The sequence below is a fragment of the Falco peregrinus genome, chromosome 2 (genome assembly GCF_023634155.1).
Source record: "Falco peregrinus isolate bFalPer1 chromosome 2, bFalPer1.pri, whole genome shotgun sequence".
Taxonomy (NCBI): domain Eukaryota; kingdom Metazoa; phylum Chordata; class Aves; order Falconiformes; family Falconidae; genus Falco; species Falco peregrinus.
Window position 1 is genome coordinate 86163675 of NC_073722.1, and position 15364 is coordinate 86179038.

The 15364-nt window shown below is 42.4% G+C and overlaps 1 protein-coding gene across 26 annotated transcripts in view; it reads left to right on the forward strand.

The window, feature by feature from the left end:
- Positions 1-15364, forward strand: part of FBRSL1 (fibrosin like 1) — a 547946-nt gene that overhangs the window by 364075 nt on the left and 168507 nt on the right. For all 26 annotated transcript variants that reach the window (XM_055795612.1, XM_055795613.1, XM_055795625.1 and 23 more), the window contains one exon: positions 2621-2650. In XM_055795612.1, coding sequence (XP_055651587.1) covers positions 2621-2650 — 30 coding nt within the window. The remainder of the gene's footprint in view (positions 1-2620; positions 2651-15364) is intronic.

Below are 15364 nucleotides of genomic sequence, written 5' to 3' on the forward strand. Positions count from 1 at the left end.
ATTTTTAGGCTAAGATTATTAAGGTTTACAGTACTGCAGTTTTATTGAGCCAGGACTCATAAGCAAAAGCATCAGAGTTTTAATGATAATTTTGCATGTTTTCTAGTCAATATATTTCTGAGTTTATTTGATTTTTTTATTACATCAGTATATCATTCTTTAAGTCTGTGTAAGATTTAAAATTTGTATTGGTGTTGCCTAAGCATACAATTTTAAGCAACACAGGGCTGAGTATGCTAACTAATTTTTATGCCATTTTGGTAATAGATGTATTTCCATTATAACATGCTTTAATCTGAACTGTGCAGGTTCAATCACATCATCAAAATATTCTGCCTCTAAAATTTGAGTGTGCAGGTTGCATGAGCACAATGATTAAAATGGTGACTAGGATACTTTAGTGTAGAGCAGGGTTAAAGGGTAAAGTAACGTGGTCTTTGTGACCCACTCAATTATGGTAGTCATCTGGGGGGAACGCACACTCCCTGTAGCATTCTGGCTTTATTTGAAACACACACACCACACACACCCCCAGTGAAGGTGAAAGGCTTCCCTTGAGTCATCCAGCATTTCTCAGGAGCATGTAAATAAGAAGTGTACTGCTCTGACTGCATCTTCCCCCAGCCCCAGCCTCGTTTCTGATGAATGTGTTGCTTTGTCAGCATGAATTAGCACTGTCTTGAGCGAGCACAAATGCAGCAGGTACTAGGGCAGCCTTTGCCCAGCCAACCTGTTTCAGCATGTCTCAGTGGTGATGGACAATTAGTCCCATTCCAGACACAGAGCAGAGACTTCTAATTGTTTGTGGTTATGTGGCATGGGTTTGGGAGAGTCAGTAAATGGCTGCTGATGATGATTTATCAGGACCGATTTAACTTTTGAACTGAATATCCAGTTTGTGAAAAAACAGAATCTGTGTTTCCTATAATGTTCATGAAGTTCAGTGATGGAATAAATGCCCCCCAAAAAAGCATGAGCGGCTTACAGAGAGGTGTTTGCTAAAGACGTGGCTATCTGATCTTCTTGTTCCATGCAGAAAGTAATTGGCTAGGCTTTAATGTGTTTTGCTGGCATTAACACTGGTTATTCCCATAGGACTTGCCCACCCACCGCTTCCCAGCCCCTGCAGAGCAGCATCCTGCCTTCCTGTAATTTCTTCCTTTTTGCTTCAGGTTATTTTTTTCCCGGGGTGGTTACAAATACAATTAGATCTGTGTGCGTCCTTCTAAACAGTGGGATTTCTCTGTGAAAAGCATGCTGTGGATCAGGTGGGGCAGCCTAAAACAGTTTCAAAAGAAACAGAGTTCTGCTTAGTTAAAAAATATAGAAAAACAGGTTCCTTAAGCTCAGTGTTTCCACTGCTTCCACTGCATTAAATGTAAATAAGGAGTTAGTTGGGAAGCTGAGCAACCTTCGCTGCAGAATCACCATCGGAGACCCCTCCACTGTATCGTGGTTCTTCATGTGCTCAGTGTGTTTCAGGGAATTCAAGAGTTAAAGTTTCCTCAGGTATTTGGACTCGATCATTTCATGTGCTAAATAGAAGACTCACCTCTCAAAAATCTGCAGAAAACTAAGAATGTAGCAGCTGAAGTTTCTGCTTTGTAACTTTAGGATAAAAAGATGTGACAGCGAAGTCCCCCTTCCCTGTTCCATGAGGAGCAGGATCTGGATGAAATGACCAAACAGATCTATTCCTCCTTTTTACATTCATGACACCGAAGGATGCGCGTGCACAGGGACCGCTTCCACATTTGTTGCTTGTCATCACTGGCTCGCAGTCCCCTCTGGTTGAACCAGTGAACTCAGTAGGGTGCTGCCAGTTATGGAAACCCACCAGACCAGCCCCGTCAGCAGCTGGCTGAAGGGGGGAATTCCTATTGGGCACAAAAGCTACAAAATACACTGGCCACCTTCTGTGAGTGTAACAGGCACCAGGAGATTTAGTTTTGCTCCCAACTGTAAATCCTTCTCAGCGACAGCCAATGAGATGTGCATGTCCTGAAATGGTCAGTGCTCAAGTTATTTTTCCATCATTTGTGCTGTGAAAATAGAACATTCCATTTTCAGAGGCTGTAAGAGATTACACTCTAAAACTCTTTAAGTAAACACTTCCTCTTGGGATCATGATCTCATTCAAACTAAAAAAATGTACCAGAATTTATGATGTATTTTAATTACTATTCTTGGTACCACTCATTAAACTAGAAATTGATTGCCAGTTTCACAGTTTCCTTGTTAGATGACAAAGTGCTTATCAAGGTGAAGCAATGCAAAACTGTTACTATAATATTCCACAATTTGGGATGATAAAAAGGCATGCTTTTTGTTGTGGCATTCATGTTGCAGTTGTTATTATAATGCGTTGCTGATTGTCTTTTTTGTTTAAAGTTTGCTTTCCCCCATCCAATAAGAGTATACCATATTTTTGTATGAGAGAAATTGGCTTTGTCTAGTTTATGCTAGCAATCTAAAAGGCATTACTGCAGACATCAAAAGTGTTTTTCATTGAACTGAGAACATCATAAACAGCTATCCTAAAGATTTAAGAGGATGATGCTAAAGATCCCTATACATAAAGGTGTGTCTCAAAGTCTTTTTCTCTCTCTCTAATCCACAGTGTGACAGCGAGAGTGATATTGACGATAAGGTAAGACTGAATTTTTTCTTCTTTCATGTGCTTCACTAGCTTGGAAATTCCCTCATAGTCAAAATAAGAATGAGTTTGAAAATAATATTTTTCCTCCAGTCTTCCTGTCAAATTTAAAAATATCTAGAATTGAATGAAAAAGCACTGGATCAGTTACTCTGTGGTCTTGACTAGTTTTTATTTACAGGGAAGAAACTCCCATTAACATAATAGTCTTTCTCGATGGTTACGTGAGCGTTTGGTGAGACCCGAGTCATAGTGTTAATGCTGTTTCAGAGGAACTCACCTCCAATAACTTGACAGGAGCCCGTATTTTATTTATTGTAACCTTTGGAGATGTCGATTTTGTAATCAGTTTAGAAGATGGGACAACCAGTACCTACCCTCAAAGGCAGTGTGGTAACTGTCAAGGAGTGTTTTGTCATGTCGCATGCATATTTATCATGGAGCAATGATTTTTCCGACCTTCTTTTGAATACAGAGGTTGGTCATTGAAAGGTTGTAGTTGTGTGGTTTTGCTTAGGGATTTCTTGTTTCACCTTTGCAAGGAAAGCAGAGAAGTTCCACTACGTTGCAACAGTTGCACCGTGCTTTTAAGCATCAAATGTATAAAAAACTTGAGTATCCCTTGCTGACTTCTCTTCTGGCAGATCAAACTTGGCAGTCTCAGATTAGGTCTTCATCAAACTTTTATTATATTTTGGCTGTCCAGTCTCTTGCATTCATTCATGAGAAGCTGTGGCACGGAGGTTTCTACTGGATCAGCATTACAAAAGTAAAGGCTGACTTCAGATAGCCCTGTCTCCTTGGCAGCACGCTTGGCTGCAGCCATACATCAGAGGTTACTATGAGTTCAAGAGACTACACTAAAAGCTTCTTCTGGTTAAGTCTTTTTCTTTTTTTTAATACTGTTAGAGCTTGGGAAGCATTAAGGTTTCTTCAACTTCTTTTAAAAATCCCGTCAGATACCAAATATCCCTGGAGTATAGAAAAAGCTGTGTTTTGAGATGAAGGCTTGATTGAAGAGTGAAACATTTTAATCATATATGTTGGATAAAAGATACTGTACATGTTTTTGGTTTTTTTTATTTCATACGTGCATATCTATGTATAAAGTCAAACCCTGAAACTGCCACACACCCCCGCCCCAAGTTCTGTTTCTCTACAAGGTTGCACAGCGGCAGAGCAGATGGTGAGGGTGGAAAATTATTCCCTAGAAGCTTAGATACCATGGGGTTAAAACATTTCTTAGACTGCCCAATCAAAGAAAGTAAAAGCAATCACTTAGAAAACTGTTTAAAGATCTGCCAGTCAAACCTCAGATGAAGTTGTAAGTGACATGTAGTTTTATTATACAGCTACGCTATTAATGATTATCTAAATTACACTGGTAGACCCAGCTAGCGGCATTACATCTGAGACTGACGTTTGTTAGATTAGGTTTGACTTCACCTTGTAGAGAAGAAATTGAAATCTGAACAACATTGATTAGCTTTCAGAATGTGGGATCTGAGGTTACCTTCAGAGGAAGCTGCATTGTGTTTGACTGGTAACTTACTGTCCTTTACAGCAAATGAAAGGCTATTATAGTGTTCCTTACCATTAATAATGGCATTTCTTTACATATCTATAACTGTAATTTGACCTTCTAGGCTCACGTATTTCCCAGCTACCTTCTCCTTAAGGTGACTCCACCTTAATAATAACATTTCTTTTCTTCATAAGGAGAATGGCACAAGATCATAATCTTTCTCTCTCTTGCCTGATCTGTCGAGACATAAGACATGACATCGGTTCTGTTAAATAGGTCTCTGGAATTAAGTAGGGTTGCTTTTTTTTTTGTCAACAAAGACATGTAAACTCACCAAGGTTGAAATGAAGAGGTTTCAAACCTTTCATGGGGATAATGTAAATGCAACATTGCCTTTCAGTTGGGGAACAGAAGGGCAGCCTGGTGCTCTCTGTTGATTCCTGACGTACTGTACTCCCCTGGAAACACATTCAATATTTGTCTAAAACTCAACCTGGCTGATGCAACAAGGAGCTATAAAGATATTGGCATGAATGTCCTGAGGGATTACACTGAAGAGTGCTTTTCCCCCCCTTCCATGCGTTGGTAAAATGTATCTTCCAATAATACTCTCTGGCTATTGCAGCCTGATGGAGTATTAAAAATAGTGTCTAGCCCAGCATCAGGCTTCCCGAATTATTTGATGGGTCGGCTTCATTTCACAGCACTACACAACAGTCCTGCTTTCCTGCTTCGTCAGCAAGAAGCAACTTTCTCTAGGTACACCTACATGCTGGCACTAATGAAGGGAAGGGCAGAAATTACTAATGTACTTCTGCTTTGCATAAAATTTTTTGTTTGTCATAAACAGCGGATCACTGTCATCTGCATATAATTCATGAGGAAAGCAGGCAAAAAAATAGTTCATGTACAAGTATAAACTGAGTCACTGATAGAGCTCAAAGCAAAACTGAAATTTTCTACCTCCTACTTCTCTCTCTGTACCATGCTACTAATTATCCACTATTTATTTAGTTGATAGATATATGGGCTATTGAGCTCTTAATGTTTTAAAACATAGACGTTACAGTAAAATTAAGGCTTTACTCTCACTGCATTGAAAAATATAAACACACTCCTGATGGTTTTGGTTTTTTCCTTGTGCAGTGTCGTGCAGGACTCCAGGGGAGAAAAGTAATTGAGCATAGTCAGTCATACATACGGTATATCGGAATCAAGGAGCATTACTTTAGTGCAAGATACAGTTTCACAGCAGATTGTGAGAGTGTTTCCAAACAGTGCGCTGCTGTTTTTAATAATCGGAGAAGAGGAGCTCAAGGCTGGGGACTTGTCCATCCCATCCACTTTCTCAGAACTGTCTCTGGCCAAGTATAGCCTTTCACTTCTGCATCACTGCTGAAATCTCAAAGGAAGTAAGTGGGATGATACTTTCTCACACCTATCATTCTGTCACCACATGCTTCTCAAAGAACTGTTCAAGATACACAAACTAATAAAGTGAGCTGTCCAGCCATTTAACCAAGCGAGAAACTTAGCAAATCATGCGTTCCCAGAGATGGAACTGCAAATCCTGTTTCTTTCACCGCGTGTTCATTGAAGGACATTGGTTTGGACTCTGCAAGTGTTAGGAGAATTGCAGGGTAGTTTGTCGGAGCTGTGGAAATGATAACGTGCTTTTTGTGAGGGAGGAGGGAGAGAAGGGGAGTTAGCCTGATAATTGTATTACACTATCTCTGCACTGTGCAATAGCTGCGATGTGAGGCTCACGGTCCATAAACATTGTTACTGAAAATATATACTTCCTTTAATAGCAACAACAGCATTAACAGATAGCAATTACCCTTCATTTTCAGGAACTATAAAGTCTCCATTAATTCAAGATTTATGTAGTTATAGCATTTAGCACAGGAATAACACCACAGAGAATTGGTTTATACACATGTAATGAGAGAGCTTATGGCATACTTTAGTGAACATTAACATAATAGAGTAATATAAACCATCAACAGTTCCACTTATTGTCTCTTACCTGCTTTAGCATCACTGTGAAAAGTGGCTAGCAGCTTGGTAATGTGCTCTGTTAAATGGTGTTCTGCAGAAAGCCAAAAGTCAACTTGTGTAAAACAAGGGAATGAGTAATCTCTGCTCGTTACTCCAAAATGTTGCTCTCATTTTTTTAATAACAGTGTTCAAGATTGCATTAAAAAAAGCCTGTTTCTTTCTTTAAAAGTAATTCAGTGTTCGTGTTCTTGCAGTCTTGGACTTCCGTCTGCTGTGTGTGAAATTGTGGGTTATCAGTTTAATTACATGGCCCTGCAGTGTAAGTGAGCTCTCCAAACCAGGGGTTAGGGATCAGGCATTCCTTCGTTTAATGTGGTGCTAAGTAAGATGTACAAAAGATGATGCTGTATTACAAAGTTGAACCAGTGTTTACCATATATTTGTTATGTAGTTCGTGTTTGTATTTTAGTTATAGTAAGCAACCCTTGAGACAGGTAAAGCTTATCCAAGATGGAAGCAAAAAGTTTGGAAGTCAGGTTTCTCAAACAGTGTTTTCACGCTACTTTCTGCAACAGCACAGTGTTTGTTAGGCCCTCCTTGTGGCGACATGAATTCAGCCTTGCCATATTGTTGTTTGCTGTGCTAATTTCTAAGTCCCAGTAGGTGCAGCAGCGTGCAGCAGCGCATGAGCAGGTGCGATTTAGCACTTGGTGCGTGGGCGAAGAGCAACACGGTAGTGCTGTGATGCTCCACCATGGGCTGGGTCCCCGTCCTGCTATGTGCTGTATAGAGGAACAACAGCTCGTGGCTTAAGGGTGAGATTAGAGTGAAGAGACTCAGATAAATGGGGGTGTACTGTTAACAGCAGCACTGGCTCAGTGTGTCAGCAGCCTCGTTGTCCAGCTTTGGGTTTGTAGGTATTAAGGTAAAGGGGAATGTTTAGGAGGCATTTGAGAGGCAAAATTCGGTAGCTTTATGAATAGGAAGTTATTCTATGTAGCAAAAGGCACAATGGCTAATTAGTATAAAGGTACTTATTTTAAGTTTGACCAAGGGGTGACTGAGTCAGACTAGTGAGAGATGAGAGTTCACATAAATACTGAGCATCAGTGTTGGGAAGAAGAGGTGAGCTGGGAAAGAGTCAAAACGTGAAGAGTGACCGTTTGACATTTGGGAAGCCACAGACAAGGAAAATGACCTTGCAGCAGCTTTTCCCTTGGCACAAGGACACAGTTATGTGGAAAGGATAAGATGGTACATGAAAGGGGAGGTAGTGGGAGCCTGACCAAGAACTCACTTGTGTGGATGAACAGAGAATGCTCATCATGTTGTAGAGGAAAAGGACATACAGGACTTAAACACAGGTTGTCAAGATGTGGGGAGTGGAGTCAGTCAAAGAAAGCACTGAGCAAATGGCTCACGTTTGATTTTGTAGTGTCTGAAAATCCAGTCTGAAAGCTTCACTTGATTTCCTTCTTGACCATTAAGTAGCCTTCCATAGTTTCTGCATTTTGATGGATTTCCTCTAATTTTGTGTGATATCTGATTATCTGAGGAATGTGATTTTACATTTTAGTCAAAGCTGTGCGTAAGTTCAGAACAGAGCAGTGGCTTGAATGGAGCTTTTATGAGTCTTGTTGGCATAAGACAAGATGATGAGTCTTGGCAGGGTGAGTGCAGGTTAAAGCAAAGGTAAACTCTGTGGTTTGGGCTCTGTGGTGCGGGCTCTGTGGTGCATGCTGTCCCATCAGCACTGCATCTAAAGTGTCAGAAGCATCAGCAGTTCTGCTTGATTGTATCCACTGATGCCCAGGCTTACATTCTTCCATGGGTCAGATTGAATACCTCAACACACACAAAAGGTTTGGTTTCCAAAGCATACAGACCACCTTACAGCCTCTGTATCCTTGGCCTTTCCCACACCTGTGTCAAAATTAGTTGGAGATCTTTGCCTAAATCTTTGGCAGCAGCTGACTTAATTTGTGGTTTACTACTCCTGACAGTTTATTGGGGAAGCAAAGCGCGCCTTCATCTCCAATAATAAACAGCCCACCCGCCGACACTTTGACAGACTTAATGGTTTTTTTATACAAAAATGGACAGACTTAATGTTTCGACTGTAGCGATCATCTGTCCTGATCTCCTTAATGAAATTAGATTAAGTGCACCTGGGAAAATGCTGAGACGGCACATTGCCTTCATCACCTTCCTTAATTTAAAACCAATTTGCGGGGAAAATATCCTCTGAAGCTGAGGGAGGCAGAGGGAAGGGGGAGGGGAGGGGATTTTAAAATCTATCTGGATAGCTACTGGCAGTTTTAATTCCTTTCCCTGCTGGCAATGTGAAATATTAACAGCCTTAAGAACTGAGATTTTAAAGACTTACTAACCTTTTTGCCTTTCTTAAGGGAAAAAAAACCAAAACAAAATCTTTACCATCAAGATCACATATAGGGACAAAGGCCGGTACATGCTGGGGCAGGGCAGAGAGGAGATCTGGCTGAAATATGAAAGTGTTGTTTTCCAAGAGCTAAACCATGTTTTCCTAAGGTGCATTATAGCTGCTAGATGTTGGTGATGCTTGCTGTCTGCTGTTACCTTGATAATGATTTAGTTGTCCAGGAAAATAGTAATTTGCCCACATAGCTGTGAAATCACCTGCAATATGTAGAACATAATGTGACCTGAAAATGATTACAAATATTCCTTGGGCTCATTCTGAAGAGAGCAAGAAACATGTCTTTTAATTAAAAATAAAATACTGCGAAGAATAACCTCAGCTTCTTTTTTCCATGAAGGATGATTCCTATTCTCTCACTCTGACTCCACTGATTGAAAACACGCTAACAGTTAGCTCAGGGTCTTCCGCTGGGGAGGTGGTCAGACAGCACAGTAGCCTGTGATAGGCTGGAAAGGCGCTTTTTGGCAGAGTTTTAAATGTTTACAGCCTTTGCCATTTGGACTATTGCAGTGCAAGTTCAACAGTGCAGTTGATTTATCCATCTCCTGTCTCAGATTTCACTGTTGCTGGAACAGTAGTATCCATAATTGGAGATGCTTTGCTTCATTTGCTTAGCCAGCTTGGTTCTTCATGAAAGCCTAGGTTCTGCAGAGATGTCCACCTTGTGTCTGGCCACTGTCAGAAACACCCTGAACCACACCAGAAACAAAGTCTAGCTGTAACTTGGTGCTTTAGAAATGTCTTGCAGCAGGCTTGGGGGGTGTTATGGTAATCAGTGCACACTTGTCTTACTGCAACGCCTACTGGTCGCCACTCAGAACCTCAGTCATGGTAACCTTAGAAGAAAACGTCATTCAGAATAACCATGTTGAAAGTCCCCATTAAATTATATTTATCAGTGAAGATGGGGTCCGATTTTCAAAAGTACTCCTCACTCTAATCAAAGCTAGCAGTATCTGTGGATGTTCAGTGCATCCCAAAATCTGTTCAGCCATCTTCATCCACTTGACTGGTCCTATCACTGGGACTCCTTATGTAAGTGGGAGTTTGCATGAGTAGCCCAATTGCTGTCAATGAATAATTTAAATGATTTAAGCCTCAGACATGCAGCTTAATAATGAGAGAAATCAGCCCCATATGTCCTTGTCCATAAATGCTAGAAGATGGGGACAAGTCACTTTTAAATGGGATTCATTTATTTTTAAGTGGAATCGTGATAAGTGTTTTAAAGGTAATCAACCATGTGTAGCTATCCTGAATGTTATAAATATAAAAGAACATTAGCCTAAAATTGAAAGAGATCCTGTTCATACATAAACTGAGTTAAGGGTATCATGCAAGGATAAAAGTGCAGAGTAAAAGTGTCTGTTCATTTTATTAATTGCCATAAAAGTGAGTGCAGTGGCCAGTGTGTGTCATACATGTCACTATATGTTATGGACACAGATCCTGGTTACTGAGTGACTGCAGTCACTTATCCCCTCTTTAAATCTTTAGATAACCTCACCCTACCCACAGAAGGTGAAGCAGAAGAAAGCAGAATTTCTTGTATCGTGGTTATTCAGCTTGTCCCCATAAAAAGACATTGTATATCCCACTGTAAAGGTCTTGCTCCTGTCCTTGTATTTTTCATCTCCCTTTTTTGTGAAATGTGAGTTTCTTGTCCTGTTTTTCAAGATCCTGCACCACAGTACCTTTTCCCATGTCTCTGACGGCATCACTTGCACCTCCTCTGCTTTGCCCGTGCTGCTGGCCTCTGGGCTGTAAGCCACCGATCTCGCATTCGTGGTTTTCTCCATGAGATCAGCTGCCTACAAAGACTAATCTGTGGTTCTTCCCCACAAAGCCGGCCAAATGTTATACGTAGGATGGTGTGCATTTAGTGGTAGTTTGTATTTACTGCAAATGTTACATTTTAGGATCCATAAGACAGAGAATGTGTCCTCCCATGGAGGAGATGACCTAGCATTTCATGGTCACTCCTGGAGTACAAATAACACAGAGAAATTATTTGTAAGCATGTTTTATCCAAAATCTGTTAGGAAATCAAATAACCATCTTTATTAGCATTTTCCACTGAAAAAACTGAGGCTCGGAGAAAATGCAGCTTACCTGCAGTCCCACAGTGAATCAGTCAGAAGTGTGTTGTAGGACACACATTCCTGCTCTTGTCCAGTTCTGTGCTCTGACCCCTCTCCATGAGAGTCTGGATGGTAGACTGTGCTGTCTCAGCCAAAACTAACCCTTGGACATTTGCCCTCTACGCCCTGTCTCTGCTGGTGATAGATGATTCCTGAAAAAATAATTACCTTTAGCTGAACTGGAATATGTTTTAGGTTTGCTTTCTTAAAAAGTCATAAAGCTTTACATATTACATTGAAAGTCTTATTCTTTCTAAGGCATTAGAGCCTGTTTTCATAACTTTATCAGAGGAGTGTCTTTTAAGGTGGTGAGAGTATCAAGATGTTTTTTGGATGGCTATTTCCTTTGAACTCTCAATGTACAGAGATCATTTGTGCAACTGCAACAAATTAAAAGGTGACTCCAGAGAGGGAGAGCAAGGTTGGAAGAAGTGTATGTGTCTGTGTTCAGTCAAAACAATCATAGTGGAATTGTTTAGGTTGGAAAAGACCGTTAAGATCATCAAGTCCAACCATTAACCCAGCACTGTCGAGTCCACCACTAAACCTTGTCCCTAAACACCGCACCTACGTGTCTTTTCAATACCTCTGGGGACAGTGACTCAGCCACTTTCCTGGGCAGCCTGTTCCAATGCTTGACACCCTTGCAGGTGAAATTTTTCCTAACAGCCCATCTAAACCTCCCCTGGCACAACTTGAGGCCATTTTCTCTCATCCTGTTGCTTGATACTTGGGAGAAGAGACTGACACCCACCTCACTACAATATCCTTCCAGGTAGTTGTAGAGCATGATAAGGTCTCCCTTGAGACTCTTCTCCAGGCTGAACAAACCTGGTTCCCTCAGCCGCTCCTCCTAAGACTTGTTCTCCAGACTCTTCCCCAGCTCTGTTGCCCTTCTTTGGACATGTTTCAGCACCTCAAGGTCAGTCTTGTAGTGAGGGGACCAAAACTGAACACAGCATTCACAGTGCAGCCTCACCAGTGCCAAGTACAGGGCAACAATCACTGCCCTGTTACTGTTGGCCATGCTGTATCTGATACAAGCCATGAAGCTGTTGGCCTCCTTGGCCACCTGGGCTCACTGCTGGCTCATATTCAGCCAGCAGCTGACTCACAGCCCCTGGTCCTCTCCCCCCAGGCAGCTTTCCAGCCACTCTTCCCTGAACCTGTAGCCTTGTGTGGGGTTGTTGTGACCCGGGTGCAGGACCCAGCACTGAGCCTTGTTGAACCTCATGCAATTGGCCTCAGCCCATCAGCCCAGCCTGCCCAGATCCCTTTGCAGACCCTTCTACCCTCCAGCAGATCAATACTCTGCCCCAACTTGGTGTCATCTGCAAACTTACTGAGGGCACACTCGAACCAGTCCTCCAAATCATTGCTAAAGATATCAAACAGGACTGGCCCCAGTACCAAGCCCTGAGGAACACCATTTGTGGCCAGCTGCTGGCTGGATGTAACCCCATTCACCACCAGTCTTTGGGCTCGGCCAGCCAGCCAGTCCTTTGCCCAGCAAAGAGTATGCCCATCCAAGCCTTGAGCATCCGGTTTCTCCAGGAGAATTCTGTGGGAAATGGTGTCAAAGGCTTTACTGAAGTCTAAGTAGGTGACATGCACAGCTTTTCCCTCATCTGCTAAGTGGATCACCTTGTCATAGAAGGAGATCAGGCTAGTCAAGCAGGACCTGCCTTTCATAAAGCCATGCTGACTGGGCCTGATCACCTGGTTGATCTCTATGTGCCGCATGATGGCACTCAAGATGATAGGCTTCATAACCTTCCCCAGCACCAAGGCCAGACTGACAGGGCTGTAGTTCCCCAGATCCTCCTTCCAGTTCTTCTTGTAGATGGGAGTCACATTTGCTAGCTTCCAGTCGACTGGGACCTCCCCAGTTAGCCAGCGCTGCCGCTAAATGACTGAAAGTGGCTTGGTGAGCACTTCCATGAGCTCCCTCAGTACCTGTGTTCTTAATTACCCTTAGCCTTTTGAAGTCTGCAGCTCTGACTTTGTTTCTGCTTCAAACATCACCATCAACAGCCATCAATGGCTCAAGCACTCAGAACCTGGCTCATGGCAGGACGATAGGTGATGTACAGTATAAACCAGGTGGAAGGGTAAGATGCCTTAAACATGAGTAAAAACTTGGTTTTGCTTAAAATTCAAAATAAATCTGACATATAGAAGGAAGGAAATGGGAAATGGGCTGTGTATGAGAGGAGGATAACAGTTGCCCTTCACAGTGCCTGCCCACAGAGTGGGGCACAGGCACATGCTCGTCCCAGCGCAGACAGTAGTAGTGGGGACCTGCACCAGCAGAGGTGAAGGAGGTGGCTTCCTGCATCTTCACCCATGTGCCCTGAGGGGGCTACCACTGGCAGTTGTACAGGTTGCCCTGCGCCCACCGCAGCCCTCCATCTCGTGGAGGTCAGCCCTAGTCGTGCACTGCGATGAGAAATGAACACTTTCAGCATCCCCTCTCCAAGCCAGCTGCTCCCTCGAGGAGTGGGTTACTTGGTACTTGCAGTGTAGGAGCAGGCATGCGGGCTCCCGTTGGGGAGCAGTTGAACTTACTTTGTGGTGGTGTGTTCGTTTCATACATGTGTACAGGAATGCCAGCATAGGCTACAGCTACCTAAATTTATGGGGGTGGCTTTTGCATCAAATAAATCACTTTTAGGAGACATATCCCAGTGATGAATAGTCCTGCTACCAGCTGTGGGCAGTTGTTCCCCATTGGCCCCATGGAGGAAAAAGTGGCAGAGGGAGTAGGAAACTGCTTTGGGTGAGAAAAAGGCTGATGCCACTCGCACTGAGGTGCTTGTAGTGTTCCCTGTCCATATGGAGACATGGAGAAGGGGAGAAGTATGCCTGCCAGCTAGATGAATAGTTATTTTTAGTAGCACTGTAAAGTCAATTAGAACTAAAGCAGATCTGTATTGAAAGTTAATTTGTATTAAGAATAGCACTGCACTAGCTACCACTTTCATTTGGAAGCAGGTGCAAGTCCATCTGCGCTGCTTGCTTTTAATGTGGTCCAGTGTAAAAAAATGATGTTTTTAAGCCATCTTATTAGCTTCAAAAGTTATTATATCCCATCTTCTTAGCAAGTCGGTAACATCACTGGTGTTGAATTGATCTGTCAGTACTGCCAGTTTGCATTGCTGTGAACGTAAAAGAGGCAGAAGTAAGGACAATTCTTGCCCGGGCAGTCGTACAGTTTCCAACTACAGTTCTTGGCTGTTGAGCTGGTGAATGTATTCTGTATAAAAGATACATATGTATACATCTGTATAAAAGCTGTGCTTGAAAATGTTTGAAACAGGACTGTAAGCCCCAGAGTTCATTAGACCTAGTCTGGATGTTAACTTCAAACTTTCCTCCTCCCTCCCTGCCCTGTCTCCTTTTTGCCATCTCCCTGCCCTGTGGTTGCCTTTCAAATCAATACCGTTCTGCGCGGATAAACAACACAGAATGGATTGAGTGGAGGTACAAAAGGTGATGTTGTTACCTGCCTCTCGACGCAGCACTCTTCTTCCCTCTGTTCAGCAGAATGACTGAGTAATGCTGAAGTCGAATTATGTACGTAAGTCTCCTCAGCATCAGTTTAAATACATGCTGAAGTATGTACCACGTGGGACGGCACGTTAGATGTGCCCCAGTGCTGTGCTAAAATGAGACCCTGGGTTTTCACTCACTCTCAAACATACAAAGCCTACCAGTGCTAGGAGCGTGTTTGGAGTCTGGGGTGTAGTGGCATGAGCAACCGTTTCTTGTGGCTGGTTGCTGAAACTTGCTGTTCTGTGACCTTCAGTTGTGGCCGTGTCTCAGGCTTGTACCTTAGGCAAAATTCCCGTTCGTCATGCCACTGTAAAGAGCAAACATTTTGGGGGCAAAATAACTCTGCGCTGAGAATCAGATAATGTAGTTCAAGTCTGTGGCCTAATTCCTCTGATGATGTTGTTTAAAACATTATTTTCTCATTACCCTTTGTGAGCTGAGCTTCAGACCTCTCCATTAAGAATAACAGCAGTTACTTGAATTAATTGGTTAGAAAACATTTCTTCTCTCAGCCATGTTCCACAACAAAACCTGGGGAAGCCAAGACAAATGCTGGCCCAAATTTGGAAGAAGTTTTGTTTAGAGGCCTGAAGCTTACACGTAGCTCTGCAGACACACACACACATACGTGGGTCTGTTGTAACTGCCTTGGTTTTACAAGAAAAGAAGCCAGGCAGGCTGCAGGGCTCAGAAACAGTTGCTCGCCAGATTCTGATTTATTTGACAGCCTCCGTAATAAAGTAACTATTTGTCTAACTCTTCCTGATTAGTCTGAAGAGGTCTGCCAATCTGAAGAGGATTGACTAGTCAGGAAACCACTGGTATTTTGGCTTTTTTTTTTTTTCTCCTTAAGGGTTGTGATATTATTTGCAGTAATTTCTCCTTTATTAAGTTTGGCATTTCAAAATAATTCACTGCTGCAATGTGAACATTTTCCACATCAACCATAAGTCTGTTACGGAGAAATTTACAAAAACAAAATGACTTCATATTGCTTGCAGATGTATTCTGTAAAAATAATTGTT